The sequence below is a fragment of the Chlorocebus sabaeus genome, chromosome 1, assembly GCF_047675955.1.
Source record: "Chlorocebus sabaeus isolate Y175 chromosome 1, mChlSab1.0.hap1, whole genome shotgun sequence".
NCBI lineage: Eukaryota > Metazoa > Chordata > Mammalia > Primates > Cercopithecidae > Chlorocebus > Chlorocebus sabaeus.
Genome location: NC_132904.1, coordinates 42617422 through 42631334, shown reverse-complemented (window position 1 = coordinate 42631334; position 13913 = coordinate 42617422). Strand labels below are relative to the sequence as shown.

The window sequence follows — 13913 nt, the reverse complement described above, 5'->3', positions numbered from 1 at the left end:
ACAACCCAGACCTTTATTAAAAGAACATAGCTGGTTTTCAACTCTTATAACAAAGTTTAAAGCATGTTGATAAAAATCTAATCAAACTAAGCCTCGAAATGTTTCATTTAATTTGGAGCCAAATCATCAACATATAATGTCTTCTTATACACATCACTTCAAATACAGAACAGAGTAAAAAACATGAAGCAAGAAATTATATAAAATAATATAAAAATAATTTTATTTTATTTATTTAAACTTAATCTATATAAAGCAAAGATTCTCCCCAGCTCTTAACTCACAATGTCCATAGCACCTAGAAAAATACCTGATATACAGGAAAAATATTAGAAAACATTCATATTGTAGAAATTTTCTTAGAAGCCCAAACAAGGATTAATAATCAAGAGATGATAACCAAACACTTCTATCACAATTAGTCTTTATAATTTAATGTGTAAGTCTATGCTTATGTATCGTCACCTTTCAAACACAATTCCAAATTACATCAAGTAAGGAATTGCCTACATATAGTCTCAAATCACTTGACAAGAGCTCATGTATTCCTAGACATATAAGAAGGAAAGTAAGGTATAGGGGCAAAACTGATTTCCTGTTCTCTGGTTAATCATAACCTTTACCAAAACACTTCTCTCTAGGCCTGTTTTCTCATTTGCAAAAAGTGATTCTCAGTTCTGAAATATCAATAGAATGGTGGTGGGGAGGGGAATGCAGTAGCAGAAAAATGAAGAAAGGTCAAGACTTCTTTGGTTACCTCATCCTGACTTTCAAATCACCCCATCCTTGTCCTAAACTCAGAGTCACTGATCTGGTTCGCTGCATGGCGTGCCCAGCGAATTGTAATAATTCTCACCCTGAATTGTAATAATCCCCATGTGTCAAGGGCAGGGCCAGGTGGAGATAATAATGGGGGTGGTTTCCCCCATACTATGCTAGTGGTAGTAAATCTCAGGAGATCTGATGGTTTTATAAATGGGAGCTCCTCTGCACAAGCTGTTGCCTTCCCCCCATGTAAGACGTGCCTTTGCTTTTCCTTTGCCTTCTGCCATGATTGTGAGGCCTCCCCAGCCATGTGGAACTATGAGTCCATTAAACCTCTTTCATTTATAAATTATCCAGTCTCATGTATGTCTTTATTAGCAGCATGAGAACAGACTAATACAGTCACTCCCTCCTCAGCACTCAAGGCTCTCAGCTGAGACCTCTACCTCACCGTTAGTTCATCATCAGTCTTATTCCGCCCCCAATTAGACAGTGAATCTAGTCTCTCAATTATTGTGTAGTTGGCAGTTGATCGAGTCTCAAAAGCACAGAACCAATGCAGAGGGGCCTGTGAGGAGTAGAAGGAACCATTCTTCTTGAGGTTAGTTGGGGTGGGCAGGAAGTGGAGGGGGGAAACAAAGCAACCCTTTGAAATGGAGTAGGGATCAATGTAATATGGGTTAATTTTCTTTTCTTTTCTCTCCTTCCTTCCTCCCTCTTCTTTTCTTTTCTTTTTTCTTTTCTTCACTTTCTTTTGAGACAGGGTCTTGCTCTCCATCGCTTAGGCTGGAGTGCAGTGGGATGATTGTGGCTCCCTGTAGTCTCAATCTTCTGAGCTCAAGAGATCTTCCCACCTCAGCCTCCTGAGTAGCTGGGACCACAGGTGCCTGCCACCATGCCCGGCTAATTTTCCAATTTTTTGTAGAGACAGGGGTATCCCTGTGTTGCCCAGGCTAGTCTTGAACTCCTGAGATTTCAAGCAATATCGTCCAGCTGAGATGATGACAGGTATCATACCAGGTGGACTATAATATGGGTTAATCTTAATAGCAGTTAAATGTTTAACACATTCTGTGCCAAGGACTGTGCACCGTGCTTCTCACAACACCCTAGGAGGTAGGTACTATTATCATTCTCCTTTAAAGATGTGAAAACTGAAACTTAGAGAAACTTGCCCCACGCTAACAAAGGGGCAGAGGCTGACTTGGAACTCAGGCCACATGGAATGACCTTCCCTCACCTGTAGAGGGCAGAGTTCCTGCTGGGAACCCAGGAAGCAGGCAGGGCCAGGAGAAAAGGTAATACTCCCGCTCCAGACGCTATGGGGAAGGGGCTGCTGGCATCTTGGTCTCCAGCCATTCGCCGGCCTTAAATAGGGAGGGGTTCCTTTAAGGGAAAGGGTCTTTTCCCCACGCGACAAAAAGTAACTCCCAACTGGGAGGGGGGTTCTCTCCGAGTGGCACGCAGGGTTGGCTTAGGGCCAAGAGGATCGATGAGGACCGGGCCAACCGGCTGAGGGAGCATCAGGACCCCCTGTGGGGATCGGAGGAAGAGGATTCCGACAGGAGGGAGGCGGCAGCCCTGGGGAACCAGGATTCCTGGTCGTGGGTGGACCCAGTGGAAAAGGACGTGCGAAGCCTGTAGAGAATGGAGGAGGCCGGCCAACAGCGCCGGTGGGCTGCGGCTCCTCAGGAGAGACCGGAGGCCGCGGGTCCTGAGGAGGGACGGGAAGCGGCGGGTCCCAACGAGAGACCGGAGGCGACGGGTTCCGAGGAGGGACGGGAGGCTGCGAGTCCGGAGGAGGTGCGGGAGGCGGCAGAGCAGGGACCTGGGGACTGCTTGAGCGGAGAGGAGGTGGCTGGCGTGGAGCCAGCCAGGCCGGGGGGCGGGGAGATGGCGGTCTCCGAGGGTGGGGCGCCGGCCGGTCTTGCGGTCTGTAGGCGGGGAAAGAAGCGTGGAAACAACAGAGAAGAAGCGAAGGGGAAAGGAGAGCTGCCAGAGGGCGGGAGTGGAAAGGACCCTGGCGAGCGCCGGGAGGAGTGGCGTCTGCGAGATCGGCTGCCGGGCAGGCACAGGGACAGGTGTCTGGAGAAGTACTGGGAGAGCGCCCAAGAGCGCTACCGGGTGAGGGTGGGGAAGCCCGGGGCCAAGCACACGAAGCAGGTTGTCGGGGACCGGGTCGAGTGGAAGTACCCGCTGGAGAAGAAGGCCGGCTGGCTGAGGTGCCCAGAGACTGTGGAGTCCGAGGAGGAGGAGGAGGAGGAGGAAGAGGAGGAGGAGGAGGAGGAGAAGGAGGCCTGCAGAAGGAAGAGCAGTCCCTTAGAAATCCAGCAGCAGCAACTCCGGCTGCCCACAGTCAGATTCAGCACCTGGTCCAGATCTCCACGCCCGTCTCAGCTGCACGTCTCCTGCTGCCTCTCGGGCACCAGTGTCATTAACGAGCTGGCGAAGATGGGCGACCCGAATCTCCTCGAAGTATTGACTGAGGAAGGTAGGACCGCGCCAAGAGGCGTCAAGGGAGAGCCGGGCTGGCTTCCTGCACACCGCCACCCGCGGCGCGGGGGTCCGGGGGGACGTTGGCCGCCCTGCGGCCTGAATTCTAGGGAGGTTCGCAGCGTGGCTTGCCCAGCGCGAAACCGGGACTGCAGGGCAGAGTCCCCCGCCTGGGGTGAGTGGGGTTGGTTTCGGCGCCCCACAGATTTCTCTGCTGCTCCTGCGCGCCAGGGACCTGCGACCCGTGACCCCTATGGTTCCGGAACACCCTCCTTGCATCCCCTGCAGGCCTGGGAACCGCCGAGTAATTCGGGGATGGTAGGTTAGCGCTGCGGTGCTTGGGCCTCCGAATTCAGCCACTGGAAACCAAGGCTTTCCCAAAGAAAGTAGCAGTATAGAGTGCAAGACAGTTATCCCACGTGTAAGGAGCTGGTCCTCGAGTCTTATTACCTCACTCTCTCTTCCCGTTACTGATCATGCTTTGAGATGCTTGTTAATTGTAGGAGTAGCAGATACTAAAATCTGTCAGTTTGAGATACTGAGAGCAATAGGCACTTGGAAAAGCTGCTGCTGCTGCTGCTGCTGCTGCTGCTGCTGCTGCTGTTGCTTTTTAAACAGCTTTCATTAAGCTCTTTAGTTCCGCTGAGAAATATTTACCCATTGTTTGCCAAAGCCTTTACACCACCTGTATTCCGTGGACCTATTTTAATACACGTATTTTCCCTAAAATGCACATACTATTTTGTTGCTGTCTCCAGGACCCCAGTTTCTTCAATGATACTTTATTTTCGTGTCTTGTTTAGTGTTGGATTTAAACATGGAAACCGTTTTCCAAAGTGACTAAAGATCTGATCATAACTATTCAGTCTTCAAAGGCACCGGGAAATACCGTGTGTTACTGCATCCTCCTCGTTCCCTTTTTAAAGCAGCTTTTTTGAGATATAATCTATATACTGTAAAATTCACCTATTGGACGTGTAAAATTGGATTTTTTAAGTGTATTTACAGAGTTTTGTAACTATCATCATTATCTAATTTTAGAACACTTTCATCACCCCAAATAGAAACCTCTTAGGCAGTCACTTCCCATCCTCCTCACTTCCTACAGTAATCTCTTTATTGCTTCTATAGATTTGCCTATTCAAGCCCATTCACATAAATAGAATTATACGACATTTGGTCTGTTGTAACTGGCTTCTTTCTCTTAATGTTTTTGAAGTTAATCCATACTGCAGCTTTTATCAGTGCATCATTCTTATTAATTGCCCAATACTATTCCGTTGTAGAGATATAGCATACCTATCCTTTCATCAGTTGGTAGGATTTGTGTTATTTCCACTTTTTTGCTTCTATGAATAATGCTGCTATGAACCTTGATGTATAAGTTTTCATATGAACATATGTTTTTATTTTCCTTGGGTATATGTCTGGGAGTGGAATTGCTGGATTATGTGGTAGCTTTATATGGAACATTTTAAGAAACTGCCAAACAGTTTTCCAGGCATCTGCATGTTACCTTCCCATCAATCATGTATGAGGGTTCCAATTTCTGTACATCCTCACTAACACTTGTTATTGTCTTTTTTATTATAGCCATCCTAGTGGTTGTACAGTGGTATCTCAATGTGATTTTGATTGTATTTCCCTAGTGACTAATATAGCAAGTATTTTCATTTACTTATTAGTTATTCATGTTTTTGGAGAAATGTCTATTCAGATCATTTGCCTGTTTACAAATATTGAGTTGTCTATTTCATTATTGAGTTGCAAAAATTCTTTATGTGTTCTGAATACAAGTGCCTTATTAGATATATGATTTACAAATATTTCCTCCCATTCTGAGTGTTATCATTCTATGTTCTTGATGGTGTCAGTTGAAGCATATCCCCCTTATTTTTTATTTTATTTTATTTTCTGAGACAGGGTCTGGCTCTGTTGCCCAGGCTGCAATGCAGGGGCATCATCTCTGCTTACTGAAACCTCCTGACTCCCAGGTTCAAGCGATCCTGCCACCTCAGCCTCTGGAGTATCTTGGACTATAAGTGCTGCACCACGACCTCCCCAGCTAATTATTATTATTATTTTTATGAAGATGGAGTTTCACCCTGTTGCCCAAGTTGGTCTTGAATTCCGCAGCTCAGCTGATCCACCTGACTTGGCCTCTTAAATTGCTGGGATTACAGATGTGAGCCACAATGCCCAGTCACACTCCCCCATTTTTTAAAAAAGGCCTTTGTAATCTATTTATGCTTGCATGTGATCCAAATTGTGCCTCTGATTAGGGTGGAGGTGAGAGAAAAAGATATTGATGAGGAATACCCTATATTTGATGGCTGGGACTAATTACTGCATTCTGCCCAAATTCCTGTATCTAGGTATATTCAAAGATCCAGAATCCAAGCAGCAGAGGAGTGTGGCATTGATGAGAGCAGGGCCTAAGGAGCAACATAGTTCAGGCCACTCATATGACTCGTATATTTTTAGATGTTTCTTAGCATGTCAGTTCTTTTGCTGGTTTAGTTTTACTGCCCATTATTGAGACTTGTGTTCTTATTAGGTGTCTTAGACCACTTTTTTTTTTTTTTTTTTTTTTTTTTTTTAATTGCTACAACAGAGTACCACAGCTTGGGTAGTTTATAAAGAAAATATATGGCTCTTGGTTCTGGAGTCTGGAAAGTCCAAGAACATGGTACTGGCATCTGACATCTTTGTGCTGCCTCTTAACATGTTGGAAGGTCAAGGGAGCACATTAGACCAAGAGATAAATGTGTCCAAACTTATCCTTTCATTAGGAACCCAATTCTGATATAACTAACCCACTCCCATGAGAATGGCATGAATTCATTCAGGAGGATGGAGCTCTCATGACGTAATCACCTCTTCAAGGTTCTACCTCCTAATACCATTACAATGACAGTTAAATTCCACTATGAGTTTTGGAGGGATATTTAAACCATAGCACTAGGGCGTATGAAAAGTGCATTGTTATGAGAGGTTTTTTGTTTTTGTTTTTGTTTTTTTAATATACATTCCAGTGGATTTTTACAACTCTACTTCCAGATATATTTTCTCTTTGAGTTAAATGACACTGTTGGCTGGGTGTGTTGGCTCATGCCTGTAATCCCAGCACTTTGAGAGGCCGAGGCGGGTGGATCGTGAGGTCAAGAGATCAAGACCATCCTGGCCAACATGGTGAAACCCCGTCTCTACTAAAAATACAAAAATTAGCTGAGTGTGGTGCCATGCACCTGTAGTCCCAGCTAATCGGGAGGCTGAGGCAGGAGAATCCCTTGAACCTGGGAGGTGGGGGTTGCAGTGAGCCAAGATTGCACCACTGCACTCTAGCCTGGCGACAGAGTGAGACTCCATCTCAAATAAATAAATAAATAAATAGAATAAATACAAAATAAAACAGATGACACTGTTATGAAAACAAAAGTGTTGGCTGAAGAAGGCTGAAAAATTCAAGTTCCAGAGCATCGAGTTTTAGTAGCTACTTTCATTTCTATGTTTTAAAATGTAAGCAGACTTTTTAGACTAAATTTACCCATGTAGGTAAGCATTGATTTCATATGTGCTTTCTAAATCACCTTTAAATACTGAATATGAGAGTTAATTTATAAAATTGATTATAAGAGAGACAATGTAACATTTTTCCTTTTAGATGTAATAGATCTAAGATTTATTACATCTTCTCTACTTTTTTTCACAATTAAACACATAAGGAATCAGTGATCTCCAGCTGTCTAATTTCCTACTATATTCTAATTTTAAAAATGAAATTCTAAAGGCAGAAGGTAATAGAGCACTTAATTAGTTACATAAACAAACATTGCCAGTAAAATGTCATTGCTGGAATTTAACTTTTCTTTTCTTTCTTTCTTTTTTTTTTTTTTTTTTTTTTTTTTTTTTGAGGTCTTTCTCTGTTTTCCCAGCTGGAGTGCAGTGGTGTAATTATAGCTCACCATAGCCTCAAGAAATGTTCATTCTTTAGCTGATTTCTGATATAGTTAGTATTGGAAAAGACAGTTTGAGAGTTTAGCATCAGAAAAGGTAGATTAAAAGTTGAATGTTAGGTTGTTTGCATCTTTACAGCTATGTTAAGCATTGTGTTCAACTAAGCCACCTGTCTTTAGTAATGTTAATATTTGATTAGAAATATTTTATTTTATACTGCTAGTAAGAGTGTAAACTGAGAAGACCAGTTGGTAAATACAAGTGCTATTTTTGGGCTGTGGATTTGCTGGAGTGTGTATTCTTAGTAATGTGCTTTCAGTGAAAACCTAAGACTCAGTCTTTGGACTGGCTTTACTTTTAGCACATATTTGATGATTCTCCACAGCGATTGGTACCAAATCTGTCATATCCCTGGAATCTAGCCTGTAGGGAGAGTATACTCCTATCCATTCATTTTAGAGGAAGTTGGAGGAATAGAAAGAAACTGACAGAGTTGTTGGCTTCAAATCCCGCCTCTTCAGTCAGGCCTCGTTTTGACAGAGGTTTGGTGATTATGCATAGTTACGGCATCTTTATACTCCATGAGGGAGTGTGAAAGTGTGTGAGTCTATGGTCTGTGTAAATATCTAATTGCGAGGGTGCATGCATGTGAGAGAGCTAGCGAGCAGTAAGTGTGCAGGGGTGAGAGGGAGCATGGTGTGTATGAAAATAAATCTATCCTCTTGAATGTCCCGGTATTTCACAAAAGAATGCAGTTGACAAAATGTGTCCCTGTTGGTTCTCTGGAGCTGACAGTCTTGTGGAGGGATGTATAATTGAGCTAGGTGTCCAGAGAGGGCTGCGTTCAAGGTGGTATGGGAGCCGGTGGGAGGCCAACCCAGGGGACAGTTGAGGTTTCAGGTAAGGCCTGAAAGGAAGGGGTCTAGGTTTATATAATGTGAAAAATAAGCAAGAGTTAGAAAGGGAAGAAAACAGGTGCTAGTTCTAGAGAAAGAAAACTGCAATTTTAAAGGTTACAGTGTGAAGGGAGAGCTAGTAACAATAGGAGGTGATCTGGAGGATTCATATTGTCCCTTTTCCACATTCTCAAATAAATGCATTACATCAAATTGTAATAGCAGCTTGAAAATATTTTTTCACCTACTTGTTTTATGTTAAATGGAGCAAAAATAATTAGGAAAAAGAAGGGCGAGTGTTTGCAGTTTTTCAACTTTCTTTTTGTAAAAATAGAATTGTAAAGCTCTTTAAACCTAGCTTGAGGTTTGCAGTTGCTTGATTGTTCTGTTATTGGAACTATATTTTGTTTGATGCTTTGTTCTTTGGCATAATAGTGACTGTTTTTGTCCTTAAAAAACAAAACAAAACAAAAAAAACCTCTCTAAGTCAATGTCAACTATCATATCTTGAGAGACAAGGCTTGTATTTCTTAGAATCCTATTCTTTATCAATTCATTATAAAGCCATGCTAAATTGGTCTCCTTTTCATTCACAGATCTAATGAGAGATGATCAGGATCAGGATCAATTGAGTTTTGAGCTATATGTTTAGGCAGTAATTATGAGTAAAACCCATTGATGGTAATATTGTATGATGTTTAATATTTTTCAGAGCATTTCTCTTTAGATTTGTATCTTTTACGTGAGAAAGCCTGCACTCAGAAAGTTAAGTGGTATAGGTATAGTTGGTTAGTTTTCATGTTTTGCTTAGAGTAAAACATTTTAAGAGCAGATTCTGCCACACAAAGATCTGAATACGAAAGGAGTTATTTCAATTTTATTCTGACATTCTGAAACTTAGCCCAAGGAATTTACAGCAGTTTTGAAGTTTAATGGTAGAATAGAATAATAACAACAATATCAACAAGAATAACATCCATTTACCTCCTATATGCCAAGTACATGCATTATCTATTTAGTGCGTACACAAACATTATGAGATAGACATACCACTTACGACAGTTGAGAGCTTTCAATTTATGTCATACTCTTGCAATGGAGGCTAGGAAATGTTTTGCTTGCTTGAGTACATTACTACACTATATAATTAGGTTCTATTAGCAAAGAAGGAGGAGGACAAGGAAAGATATTTGTCAGTAGCCTGCAGCCTCTGCTGTATTAGTCACCCACCATTAACAGTCTCTCCTCTTTTCTTAAACGGCATCTTCTCAAATTTCTCATGCCTAGGAGTCTTCTATTTCATCTTAACATATTTTTATGAAAATAGGTATATTTTCTAAAACAAAATAAATTTAGTGATAAGAGTGCAGTGTTCTACTTTTAAAAAAATCTCTTTAATCTCTGGCCTGATAAAATATAGGTATTGTCATATCTGCATTTACATTCACTCTGTTGTGATGTGTTGTGTTTTGGTTGAAGTGTATGAAGAAAATCTGGCCTCTTACAGATCTATAGTTGAAAAGGGAGGATAATTTTAAAGAGTTTTTGAGTGATTATGGATATTCTTCTCTGATTTGCCTCCATATTCAACGTATAATAGGTTCTTTAAAGTTAGATATAATGTAGAATTTGAAACCACTGAAATGAACTTTTATTTCACTGCTGCATTAAAATCTATTGGTCTGTCCTTCACTTTGAATGTATCTTTTTCTCATGCATAGTTTTGTAACATCATGTATTGCTTATTTGGAAAACAGTTATCTACTGAGTTATACAGATCTTCCAAATGTTGACATATTTCATTTTAAAATACCACAATGTAATGCTAACATCATCACTGATTTCATCAGGAATGCCTTGGGAATCTGTTACGCTCACAGTGACGGACACAAGTTTACAAAAATTGTTTCATTTGCAACTCAAATTTTATCACTGGCAATAAATACTCTCAGGTGTTTTCTATGAAATGATACATTCATGTCATTAATGTTTGAGGTAATATCTGACAAATAGTCAGGTCTGTATGACCCTATATGTTTTCCCATCATACTTTCAACTAAAATGATCTTTTGTGAAAAATTCAGCTGCTTTACCTTGCAATGTAAAGTACTTTTTCATGAGGCAACCATGGTACTTTGGAATGCAGCAGCAGCGCTTAATGCATTCTTCCTGTTTCTTTATAGATTATTAAAAATTTGTGTGTTCAGGGTCAAGATTTTATAAACTTCATAAGCTTTACTGTTTATCGAGGACATTTTTAAGTTAAACTACATTTTTGTTTCTTTTTATACTGAGAGTGCATAATGGTGGAGAATATAATGACTGCTAGTATAGTCTGGTGCCATGGAGTTGATTCATATGATGGCACCAGCACTTTTATCCCATTGTTTTTGCATCATCGGTGCAAATGTCGACAGAATTGAAAAGACAAATATGGTTTTAATATTATTATAAAACTTTAAATAAAAAATAAAATATGTAAATGTGACACATACTACAAGTAAAATAAATTGTATCTTGACAGGGATTGGCAGACAGTACTTTAAAATTGCTGATATAGGATTTGAATTATCACTTAGAGGGAGAAGTTGTGTTGGTGTGTTATGTATGTGCGTGAGTACTGTTGTCTCTCAGTATCCACAGGCATTGGTTTCAGGATACCCCCCTGGTACCAAAATCCAAGGATGCTCAAGTCCCTTATGTGAAATGGCATAGTATTTGCATATAACCTATGCACATCCTTGTGCATGCTTTAATTCGTTGCTAGATTACTTATAATATGTAATACAAAGGAAATGCCATGTAAATATTTGTTATACCTCTTTGCACAGTACCTGGTGCATGGCAAGTTATGATTATATTTTCGCTTTTCATTTGCAGCCACAGTGGTAGAAAAACGTGGCTCCCTTGTCAGCTTGCTCATTCAATTTTTTAATGAATGTTTATCAGCCATCTTTCATTTGCCAATCAGTATGCTAGAAGAACAAAATTAGAAATTGTGCTCACTTTTCAGAAACTTATCTTCTTTTGGGGATAAAAAGATATTAATAAAAAAGCAGACATATTCATGTAAAATTGAAACCCTGACAAGTGCCATCAAGTAGAGATATATCAGATGATTTGAACTAGCCAGATAGATGAGAGGCTTCCCTGGGGAGAAAGTGACTTTCAAGCTGATGTCTGACGGATGTGAAGAATTACCCAGGGCAAGGTCGGGAGTGAGAGAGTGTGTTATTCTCTTTTGTGCTGTTATAACAGAATACTACAGACTGGGTAATTTATAAACAATGGAAGTTTATTTTGTCCATGTTCTGGAAGCTGGGAAGTCCAAGATTGGGGAACACATCTGGTGAGCCCCTTCTTGCTGTGTCATAACATGGTGGAAGGCATCACTTGGTGACAGAGCATGCACACATGAGATGGCCTAACTTTCTTTCATAACAAATCCATTTTTGTAGTTACACATCTATTCCTGTGATAACAGCACTAATTCATTTATGAGGGCAGAACACTCATGACCTAATCACCTCTTCAAGGTCCTACCTCTCAACATGGTTGCATTGCAGATTGTTTCCAACACACAAACTTTGGGGGACACATTCAATCCATAGCAGAGAGCGTTCCTTACAGAGGAGTAATTGTGTGTTAAGGCCTCACAAAGAAGTAGAATGAAACTGAAAGAAGATATAAGGATCTGAAAGGAGACTAGTAGGCCAGACTTAAGAGCGCAAAAGGGTGAGGCTGGAGACATAGGTTGGTTTTAGTTAATTTTAAAGAGTTTTACTATTTGCCAAAGGGAGAAAACTTATATCAAGAATAACCCCATCTTATACCAACAAAGCTATGAACCATAAATCTGCTTTTTAAAATAAAATAAAATTATAAATAAAATAAAGCTTTCTTGCAAATCAGTGTTTATTTTCACATCCAAGCCTTGTTTTAACCAATGTACAAATCAAAAATCAAAATATTCCTCTGCAGAAAACTTTGGACCTTATTCCCTAGCCAACCTATAATAGTTGAATTTCTGTCAAGTATAAATTAATATATATAATGGGCTTAATTATTTAAGAGAATAACTGAGTGATTTGTGTGATCTATGAAAAGGAATTGGACTATTATACTTGGGTTGTGAATAAGCTATACAAATAGTAGATTTTTAAAATATTTTTTGGATTTATACAATTGCTTTATTTTATTATTTTTTACTTATAAGAACAAGCATTTATTCCTCACAGCTCTTGATGCTGTGGAGTCTAAGATCATGGTACGGAACTCAGTGTCTGGTAAGGGCTTGTTTCCTGGCTCATTCATGACATCTTCTTACTGTGTCTTCACATGATGGAAGTGGGAAGGCAGCTCTCTGGAATCTCTTTAATAAGGACTCTATTACCATTCACAAGAGCTCTGCACCATGAGCACATTCAGACTATAGCACCTGAAATACTTGGTGTTTTTTGGCTTTGTAGACACATCATTCTGATTTCTGCTTTTATCTTCACATTGCCTTCCTCTGAGCCTCTGTTCCCTCTTCTTTTCTTAGGAGGACATCCATCACTGGATTTAGGGCCCACCTTAAATCCAGTATAACTTCATCTCTAGGTCCTTAACTAGTTACATCTGTAAAGACTGCATTTACAAATTAGGTTTCAGTCTGAGGTTTGAGATGGACATGAATTTGGGTGTAGGAGAGACATTAATCAACCCCTACAATGGTTCAATATCAAGTTTCCATATAATAAAGTGTCTTGTTCTGGGCTCTGTTCAGTTTCATTCACCAGTTTTTCTATCCTATTTCTAAAATTATAGTCACTAACTTGTACTTAAAGTGCTAGCATTTTATGCGGTTCCCATTGTGATATTTTCTCATATATATATGTGTGTGTGTGTGTGTGTGTATGTGTGTATATATATATATGAAGTTTTTGGTTTAAATATATCTTAGGGCTTTTTCAAGTTGGAACCACTAGAAAATAAGAATTTCAGTTCTATCTTTAACTTTTTTAGTGTCATAAACTTATCTGAACATGTATTTTAGTGCAAACGACCAAATGCATAACCATTACGGGGCTATCTGTATGTCCGGAAAGTACTTTGACCTATTCAGAAACTGATAGTGTTCTACATGCAACCTGTCTGGTTTGACATCAGGAAAATAAGCCAAGAGAATATTAAATCTCACATGGTGAGAATTAAGAGATATCAATGGACACCTTATTGGGTATTTTACTCTTAGTGGTTTTGTGGTTATAGATTGATAACTGCATTGATCAGAGTTGGGTTTATTTCTCAGTAATTGAGATTGCATTTTACACATCAGTATTATATGCTTTTCCTTTTATAGGCAGTTTTAGGTAAGACTTCTTTTGGAGTCTGTTTTAAACAATTTAGCTCCTGAATAACCTTGCATCTTTTCTTCTAGTGTGTTTCCTTTGAATTTTTTAATTCATTCAATTCATATTTTTTCATTACGCAGACTTCTGAACACATTCTGATCAGTTGGCTAATTTAACATGTTTTTCTCTTTCTTATTTAATTTAGGGGAACACGCCAATAAACATATAGACTACTCTTTCCAAATGAGTGAGGTAAGTTAAATATATATGTATTAGCTTCCTTATAAGTCAGAATAAAAAATCAAGATAAGGTTAAGTCTTTGTACTTACCTACTTATAATACCTTCTAGTTTGTCCTCTAATTTATTCATTTTTTAGTAGCTAAAGCAAGTTCCATGTTTAATGCAGTTTTAATATTGGATCTTTTCTAAATGTTTTAAGGGAACAAATAGATGTTTGATTTGTC

General features: G+C 39.8%; 1 protein-coding gene across 5 annotated transcripts in view; it reads left to right on the top strand.

Annotated features, from left to right (window-relative positions):
- The first annotated feature begins 456 nt into the window (after positions 1-456).
- The window catches only part of ANO5 (anoctamin 5), a 100786-nt gene continuing 87329 nt past the window's right edge, over positions 457-13913 (top strand). For all 5 annotated transcript variants that reach the window (XM_037999571.2, XM_008004186.3, XM_037999570.2 and 2 more), the window contains exons 1-2: positions 457-3256; positions 13653-13699. In XM_037999571.2, the coding sequence (XP_037855499.2) occupies positions 2413-3256; positions 13653-13699 (891 nt within the window). In that variant the 5' untranslated portion in view covers positions 457-2412. The remainder of the gene's footprint in view (positions 3257-13652; positions 13700-13913) is intronic.